The 10,000-nt window shown below is 33.8% G+C and overlaps 1 protein-coding gene across 1 annotated transcript in view; it reads left to right on the forward strand.

Moving 5' to 3' along the window:
• Window positions 1–10,000, forward strand: part of Usp16-45 (ubiquitin specific protease 16/45) — a gene marked incomplete in the record, with an annotated part of 60,946 nt that overhangs the window by 17,069 nt on the left and 33,877 nt on the right. Inside the window, 8 exon segments of the mRNA XM_070143733.1 lie at window positions 1–123; window positions 244–389; window positions 603–845; window positions 1,142–1,264; window positions 4,855–5,110; window positions 5,292–5,371; window positions 5,669–6,392; window positions 8,416–8,557. The exon segment at window positions 1–123 is cut by the window's left edge and continues 2 nt beyond it. Coding sequence (XP_069999834.1) covers window positions 1–123; window positions 244–389; window positions 603–845; window positions 1,142–1,264; window positions 4,855–5,110; window positions 5,292–5,371; window positions 5,669–6,392; window positions 8,416–8,557 — 1,837 coding nt within the window.

The raw sequence follows: 10,000 nt of genomic DNA on the forward strand, positions 1-10,000 counted from the left end.
GTTATGATTGTGACTCAGAAGTACACCAGACTAGTTCCAAGAAACTTCACGAAATTGTAGAATATATTAAACGACAAAAAGATATGGCACCACACCGTGCAGATATGTCACAACCTGTCTCAAGTACGTTTTTTCTATACAGGAAAGATGATGTTTTGATATATATTTCTTTATTTAGTGTATGACTTTATAATCATTTTGTACTGGTGGGATTCTTATAATTATCAATATATGATGTTGCAGATAAACCTTCATATATCTCTGGGAATGAATCTGGAACGGTGACTGTTACAAAAGGAACTGTTTCTTCTTTCGATGACAACTCTAAAGCCGCAAAAAATCAACGAAATGCTCAAGCGAGTGTTCTGGCATCTCTGCCTAAAGTAAAGGTATGATTTGAAAGATTTCATATTTGATTAAGTTGTATAGAGGTGGTGGAAAGTACAGATAATATTTTAAAGGTTAGTGTTAAAGAACAAACTGACAAAAATATCTGCTTGATTATTAATTTGCTGAAAAAAAACATGATATGTCTCAAGAACCTTATTTTGTTTGTGAAAAAGTAATTGTTTAGGATGATCTAATTATTTGCTTCTTTTTAGGGTCTTAGCAATCTAGGCAACACCTGTTTCTTCAACTCAGTAATGCAGTGCTTGGCACAGACACACTTCCTGACACAGCTTCTAGATGTACAGTGTCAGAGTGGCCAAAGAGTGTATCTACCTGGACAGGCAAAGTCATCTCTCGATGATCCTAAAAAATCACAGATCACTGAGAATGGCAGAATTCAGCAGAAGAAAAAAGAAAAAATACCTTTGAATGAAAATGAAGAGGATGTGGAACTGGTGTGTATGGTTCTTTGCTTTATGACTGCTATTGTTATATTTTTCCACCTCATGGTAGAATTCTGGTTTTATCTAAAACTTACATTGTCTGTAAACTAAGATTTGATTAATTCCAAGCCAGTTTATGAATGTATCAACTTCTTTCATTTACATCTATTTTCTTTTATTATTGCTTGGATATCCCTATTTTTTGTTTACTTTTCTTAAGTAACTTGTATATGTCAGGAACTAATAAAAAAGGTGTTATGTGGCAGTTTTTTCTTAATAGAAATTGTTATATTACCCTTGCTTTCCAGAAACCTCTTGATTTGATTCTTCCTGAGGGAGGAGGGCTGACTTTGGCAACTGCAGCTTTCCTGAAAGATATGCATTCTGTTGGCAAGAATGGTGTTCTAAATCCAGGACACTTGTTTGGTCAAGTGAGTGATGGTTTCATTTTGCTTTCTAGCATGCAGATAGCTTTTTTCGTGTATATGTGATACTTTTTTATTCAATTTTGCATGGCATATTTGTATTTCTATGTACAAAACAGAAATTGCTTTTATTATTCTCCTTCATGATGAATGATTGAATAAACAACTTTCCTTTCAATGGTATGATATATCTATGGTCCAGCTGCTTCTAGAAGCTTAAAGTCTTGAGGGAACAACTCATTGTGCTTTTATAATTCATTTACCGTGATAATTGATTGAGCTTTCTTGCTAAAGAAGGATTTATTGGAGACTAAAAAAGTACTTAGCATTTCCATTGTTTTGTGTCTTGAATTTGTATTTATTAAAAATGTTTTTGAAGATAGTGGACACTAAAAAATGCATCATAGCCATTCATATGACATTGGAAATAATTAGAACATCTTGCTGTTTCCCTCTTTAAATGAATGACTTCACGAAGATGTTCTAGGAAATATAAAAAGCAGCAATTTCTTCCTGTTGTTCCATAGTAATTGCCGTGGTACTTGTATAAATAAGCTAGTATAGGGAAGGTAAAAAGGGAAGGATTGCAGTCAGACAAGGTATTATAGAAAGTCACACTGGATTTCCTTTTTTCTGAAGATATGATCAAGTTTCAAACTACAGTCACCCTCTTTAGCTTACTATTCTCTTCTGTATATTCTGCATCTGATCACATCTTATTTTGGCAATGCTATATTTCCATGTTTATTCTCTAAGTTGTATTGTTGAAGATTTATTTTTAACTATTATTTGACATTTTCATTTCTTAAGAGGGCTTCTTTTATAGGTTTTATTTTTTTTCTAATTTAAATGGGCATTTTTTTGGCAGTTGCACGGAACGGATTCCACAGTAAGTGATGTATATATTGCACATTATGTGTGTAAGATGTTTAGAGAAAATTCAGAGGGTATGCTTTTTTTTTCAATTATTGTTCTTGTTTTTATTATAGGAATAATGATATTGATATGAATTATGTTAATGATAATGATGATAATCATAATAGGGATATTAGTGATAATGATATTGAAAATGTTGATGATGATAATAGTTAGGATAATTGTCATAATTATGATAATGATAATGATGATAAAAATGATCATAATAATATTGACAATGATGATGATGATGATAATGATTATAGAAATAAATATTATGATGATGATAATGATTATAAAAATAGATATTATGATAATGATAATAATTATGAAAATAGATATTATGATAATGATAATGATTATAAAAATAAATATTATGATAATAATAATAATGATAATGATGATGATGTACATGCTCATGTTCATGTTCATGTTAATGTTAATGTTAACCCCCTGGATTGGGATGACATTGCAATCATGTCAAGGAAAAACTTGGACAGCTACACGGGTGACGTGAACAAAGCGTCAAGAGCAAAGGCCAGGGTGACGGAAAAGATATGAGTGCATAAACCTCTTGGAGTGTGATTAGACTCATTTGGCATTTAGAAGGGGGCTTTAGCATTATTCTCATCGATGAACGAATGTGGAATGTAACATGTGTAAGTAGTGACTGTTAGAGCTCTGGCTCCAGAGAGGATGCCATTTCCATGCTGCGCACTGTATTCCTGGGTGCTGAGACTGGCGGCACAGGTTGTATTACGTAAAATAGAAAATTACCATAAAGTGAGATATATGACACTAATAACCAAATGTAATTACCATCTGGAAAAAGCAAATCAAAAGACAAAAATGGACATTGGAAAATGGCAATGAAGCTTAAAATGTTTTCACAAAATAACTTCTCAAAGGGGAGGCACAGAGTCTTGTCACCGCTCATGGGTGTTTGTGCGCGCCCAGCCTATGTGCTACACTCCCGGGATGCTGGCCACTCATGTAACCATTGCAACCGGATGTTCATGTTCATTTTCATAGGCATATTCTGTGAACATGATGATGATGATAATTTTGATAATAATGGTGATAATTATGATAATACTGATAATGATAATAATAATGATGATATTAACCCATTGGATCCAGATGCTTCATTGCCATGGTGTGGCCCAAAATATGAGCATTATGGGCCTGTAGGTCGGGCACCCATGAACACTCGTGTGTGGTGACGCGACTTCATGCCTTCCCTATCAGTGTTATTTTTCTTTTTCTTTTTAAGTGTTTTTAACTTTTTTGTCATTTCCTAATGTCTATATTTGTCATTTGATTTGCTTTATCCAGATTGTACCAGAATGTTTTCCTTTTACAAACTCCGTATTATCTCTAGGTAGTCCGTAACTCAGTGCAATAATAAATACAATAAGTAAGATTTTTTTTTTCGTAATTTTTAATTTTCTGTAATGCAATCTGTGCTATGGTCACAGCAGCCAGATATAGTATTCTGAAAATAGTATCCTCCCTGGCTCCAAACTTGGCTCATGGATGATACATTCCACACTCAATTATTGATGGGAATTATGTAAAAGCCCCTTCTTAAACACCTCCAAGAGTTTTGTGAACTCGATGCGAGTCATTCCCGTCACCCTGGCCCTCAGCCGAAATGCTCATGAGGGCAAGTTTGTGCCACTCTGGCCCACAACCAGATCTTCCCATGACTACCTGTTTATGTTGCCCGCCCCTCAAGCCAAAATTTTTCATGACGTGATGTGATAATGATGGTAATGATAATGATAACAATGATGATGGTGATGGTGGTGATGGTAGTGGTGATGATGATGATAATGAGAATAGTCATGATAATAATAATGATAATGATGGTAATAGTATTAGTATTAGTATTAGTAATAGTAATAGTAATAGTGATAGTAATAGTGATAGTAATAGTGATAATAGCAGTGGTGATGATAATAGTAATGATGGTGATAAAGTGAATGGTTATATGGTAATAATGATAATGATAATGATAATTATCAATATGATTAATTATAATGATAATTTTTTATAGGATTGCATCAGTTATACGTATTTCCTTGGTAACAGAGTTCACTTATTATTATTTTCATTATCTTTGTTGCCTCTGCCAATGAGGTCATGTGTACGGATGTTAGCAATGTACTTGAGAAAGAGTTGATTTTGATGTAATTCTTCAAGTGTGAATACTTTTATTGCATCATCATCTTCATCATCATCAATTTTCTTTTTTAAGTAATTATAATCAGTACTGCTTTTGTTATTGATAATTATATTTTTGATATAACACCATGAGAAATGGCAGTGTTAAAGGAATTAAAACTTAATTTAGTGATGTATGTATTGAATATTTAGATATGTGATTGAAGAAATATCAATTTAAAACTTTAGATGTATTTTTGAAATTAGTGTTCTACAATACTTTTGTTTCAGTGTATGATGCTTCTGTCTCAGACTTTTTTTTATCTTGGTAGCTGTTGTTCCATTAAAAAAAAAATTGGCTCCTTATTTGATTTACTTCAGTTTTCATTGTAAACTCCATAAGCTAGAATCAAAGACAGTTCTTTCCTTTTTGATTTTAGTCTCATTAATATATAAAATATTTATGAATGATTAGAGGTATTCCAGTAGCTTATTGAAAATCTCTCTTAATGCAGATATGCAAGAAAAGCACACAGTTCCAAGGATATGAACAGCAAGATGCCCACGAACTCCTTCGTTGCCTCCTGGATGCTATACGTAATGAGGAAATCCTACGAGCAAAGAGGGCCATTCTCAAGGCCTTTGCTCTGTCAGAGAAGACTGATCCTAACACTGTGAGTCCACGGCTCAAGACCATGATCAAGGGCTATGGCAAGCAGGCAACTCATACCTTGGTTGACCATATCTTTGGAGGACATCTTATCAGCACAGGTGAATTAATATGGCAATTATGGTACGTTTGGCTCTTTTTTATCTCTCATTTTGAGTGTGAGAAGGGCCTTTTCCTATGTAGGTTGGAAGGAGCAACTTTTTCCTCATATGGTTTTCAGAAATTTCAAGTACTTTATACAATAAATCTGATTAGGCTTACTTTACATTTTTTCCTTTGCAGTCTTTTGTGAAGAGTGCCACTGGTCATCACAAGTGTTTGAGCCATTCATGGATCTTTCTCTCCCCATTAATGAAGAAAAGGTAAGTGCTGGATTTTCATTTCATTACATAAGTTGTAATGAATCTTTTTGTTAAGTGGAAGTCATTCTAATGAAAATATTATCTTAATTTTTAAAATATGCACCATCTTTGCCATGTTACTGATGCTGTGACTTTACAGTAGGAATTTAGATATTCCTAGTTTACTTCTGGTTGTTAATATAATGATTGATTTGCTCAAAAGTGGTATAATTTTTTTCATATGGCAACAGATTTTGACTTGAAATGCTAATATTTATCCCTCAGAAGCTTACTGAAACTAATGTGCCTTACTTGTAGGGTAAACCAAAGAAAACATCACCTTCAGATGATGAAAGCTTACTAGACTGCTTTGGGAGACAGTCCAGCAACAACAATGTTTCCAAGCACCAGCAAAAGAAGAAGAAGAAAGAGGAGAAAAAGGCTCGTAAGACAAAGGGGCGTGCCAAAGGAGGGGGCCTTGCACCAGCTTGCATTCGTGCTAACACTGAAGACCAGGAGGAAGAACAAGGCAAAAAGACGGTACAAAGTGAGAAGATGAAGAGGCGAATGACTGAGAAACGACGTCCAGAAGAATTGGAGGAAATCACAAAATTGGAGGAAGAGCAGAAGGCTAAGGGAGCGAAGACAACTGGTATTTTGAGAGGAGAAAGTTTTAAGTTCAGACAGCTGATGGAAGCGCGAAGAATCAATAGACAGGAGAAGGATAGCGACGAGGAGGAGAGCGATGAAGACTCTGAGTATGATCAGGAAGACGATGAGGAAGAGGAAGCATCTGGGAACAAAAATAATGCAGCTGAGGGGAATGTGGAAGGTAAAACAAAGAGAGAGACTGAGGAGACTAAGGAAAAGACGGATAAATGCAAAGATGATAAGTCCAAAGCTGCTGATGAAGAAGAAAGTGATGAGGATGATGATGATGAGGATGATGATGATGAGGATGAGGATGAATCAGAAGAGACAGACAATGAGGTTAAGGACAACGATAGTGACATTGCCAGTTCCAAGAAAAAGTCTTCCACAGGTAAGTAAATAATCACAATTTTTTTTTTTATACGTGTTGTCAGGTATGTGCTGGTGGATTACTTTGCAAAGTTAAATTTGAGGTTACTGGGAGGTAATAAGATAATTTTACATTAAAATTTCAAATGTATGAATGTGTGACAAATGCCTGTATTGTATGATTAAACCTCACTAGATCTACTGCACTGCACTCAGTACTATTTTGCTTTTTATAGTAAAATATTATTGTTATTAGTTTAGCTTCTTACATTCTCTTTTTAGATATGATTTATCCACAGATATCGTAAAGCATTAAATAATTTCATATATATCAGTAGCGCATTTCACTTGTATTCGGTGAATGGTTTCTCCAAAGAATATGGCCTATATTATGTGTTGGTATGCTTTTCCATCTCCAGGTCTTGGCTGTAGTTATCAAGGGTATTCCTTTAGAAGAGGTTATTTGGAAAGTTTTGATTTGAGAAAATGGCTAATATCTATACCCAGGGGTGTCGAGACTGGGCTGGGCCCCAGGGTAATTCATGGGTGTTGGTCTGATATGACGACTTTTGTGTTCTTTCCAAAGAAAATATTTTTATTTGTAATTTATGGGTCTTGATGTTGGAGAGGATTTCTACTCATTTACAATGTGAGATGAAGGCTTCTACATTATATATTCATTGATTATAAATTTATTCAAGCAAAGGTGTTAATCTTTTAGATGGATGATGGAGATAGTAAATGTAATGGAGAAAGACAATCCTCTCATGAAATTGAATTAGAAATTTTGTTTGTTCTGAATGCTAGTTTTCAAGAAAAATTAGTATTGTCATTTCAGTTGATTGTGTGGACCAAGGCAAGTATCCAGTAAAGATAATAGAAGTAAATAAATTTTGTGGGCCCCCTAGGGCCCTGGGACAGTTGTTCCCTTTACCCCTCATTCCTGATGCTACTGCCTGTACCCATGTGTTCTAGTCAAGTAATAATTTCCAAAGATGCTTGCATTTGCACCTTGTGTTTGAGTTTCATACTTATTTTATACCCAAAAAAGTGACCCTCTTTATATAAAGGTTGTTCATGAATTTTTGCTTAAGGGGATCGTCTACCAATTTTTTAGCCAAAATATTCCAGCTTACTGATTTTGAGGTATATGCATTTCCAAAGAGTTTCAGGCCCAAATCAGTGGGACCCTGTCTCCACATTACAATGTTTGAACAACTTTATTACACTCTGGGATTTTGTGCATGACTTCAGACTGCATGTAGATGATAGATGATTATGTTGTAAGAAGATTATTCCTCTGTCTATTATTGTTCATATTTAAAAAATGATGGAAAGTAAAAAGAAACTTCATTGACCATTATTTCCAAAGTATTCCGATTTTGGCCTCGAACACTTAATATTTTGTCCAAAATGTACATGTGATGGCTTATTTTGTAGATAAATGAAATATCTGGAGAACATGTGTGACAGTTTTTAAAAAATTTTCCCTCTGCTTCTTGTAAAAGTGACATATAAAGAAAATAACGCTTTTCTTGGATTCCTATAAATCACTTGGGTAAAATATTTCCCACACAAAATAAAAAAACTGTCAAAACCGAAATATTCTCAAGACTTTGGATGAATCTGTTTAAAAAAAATATCAGAATGCCTGTGTAATTTTTGTTTGGATTTTTTAGAATTTTCACTGTTTGTCTTTTTTTTTTTACTGTAACTAAAAAAAAGTTTTCAGGCAATTAAAAAGAAAGCTTGATATCTGAGATGTCACTAGGGTCTATATAGAAGGTTGTAATTTTTATCAAAATCGGTAAGAGAAATAAAAAAAAGAAAAAAGCAGACGATCCCCTTGACCATCAGTAGGAAGAATGGTCAGTAAAAACATGGAATAAAGTTTCTAGGCATTTTCTTGTGATTTGTGTGTTTTGAGTAATGGATTGTCCTGCTTGATATTTAACTATTGTGTTCTATTTGCAAATGTTTTACTCCTTGTATCACTTATTCACTTATGTTCAAGTTGTAATATCTTTTGTAATGACATTCCGCAGAGATTAGTGATGCAGATATTGAAGACAACACAGATTCTGAACGTGTTAGACACAAGTACCATAATACTCGGCAACCTTCCATTGTGGTTGAGCAGTCAGAAAATGAGACAAGAACAAGTGATGGTATTACTGCAAATCACAAGTAAGTCTTGCACATCATATAATTTTGTAAATGGCATAAGGGTTCTTAGTGATTTTTTGCGTTGTTTTGCTAGATTTAGTCTTATTAGTTAGTTAGCCTTAGAAGTTTTAGGAGCTTTCATTTTTTGTTTTTGTTTTTTGTTTATATTTTGGAAGGCTTTTGAAACACCTATCACTAGCAGATTATTCACCATTTTTTCACTGTCTTATATGTATCATGCTCCATCACATATTCATATTTGAAAAAATATATTATTGTGGATATCACAGTATTTAAGATACATTGTAAAGAAAGCAAATGTTCCATTTAGTTTGTTGCTTTGATTCTGCCCTTTTATTTCATGAAACCATTGCTTCATAGTTATTCTTTGAATTGTACCTCCAAGAGTAGAAATTACTAGAAATGAAATGTCATTATTTAATTCACTACTCTGCATTGAGTAAAGCAGTGTAGCAAAAAGCAGTATGTTGTTCCAAAAGGGACTTGTCATTTTTATAATATTTTTCACATTGACTCTTGAAGTGTACTGTATGTGTGCTATTGGGATGGCACACTATCAGTCAGTGAGAGCTCAGATAGGTATAAATCTGCTTGTGTGGTAGGTGCTTCAGTATTGATTGTAGTTTTGGGGTGAATTAACTTCCATTGAGGGAAATTTATACTGATGATTTTTGTTTTTTGCTTCATACTTTTCAAGTATATTATTTTCGTTGGAAATATGTGGTTGCTTTGAATTTTTGATATCTTGTGCCATTGGGTTTCATGTTGAACAGAACAGCAATTTTGGGTTGCTAAAGGAAGCTTGTGTTCAATGAAATAAACAAAGTACACATACAGTCAGACAAACATAAAGAGTCTTTCCTGTATGTCTGTGGAAGTGTAATTGCTTATGATGTAGCATATAGCAATGTGATTTTGCAATGGAAAGAGGAAGACAAAACTGAGTATTTTATGTTTGAAGAATGCTTTTTACAGGTATACCATATTTAAGAATATCATAAATGTGTGGAAGTCACCTTGAGCATAGATACCCTCAAATGTGTCATTATTATATAGAACAATTTGAGAAACAACCAACTAAGAATAGTAATTAGTATTTCTTTGTTTTCTGGTTGAGCATTAAGGGTGGCAGGTCTGTAGCAAGGACAATAGGGAAACATTACCTGCCTGAAAGAAAAGTGGATGGGCAAGTGTAATCTGTTTTTAGAGAGAATATATTGACTAAGGAGGGGGTCTTGGTGAAACTGTGTTTAATTGGAATAACCTGGGATTCTTTATATATGGTTGTGGAAACAGTTGTCAATAGTGGTGCATGAATTATTTATATTTAATGTGGTATTGAATTATTTATATTTAGTTTCAGTCATTATGATTGCATTTATTTGAAGTCTGTTTTCTTTTTCCTCCCTGTGAAAAAAAGAAAAGAAAAAAATGTTGCTAATT

Source organism: Penaeus vannamei, chromosome 31 (genome assembly GCF_042767895.1).
Source record: "Penaeus vannamei isolate JL-2024 chromosome 31, ASM4276789v1, whole genome shotgun sequence".
In the NCBI taxonomy this organism is placed as follows: Eukaryota; Metazoa; Arthropoda; class Malacostraca; order Decapoda; family Penaeidae; genus Penaeus; species Penaeus vannamei.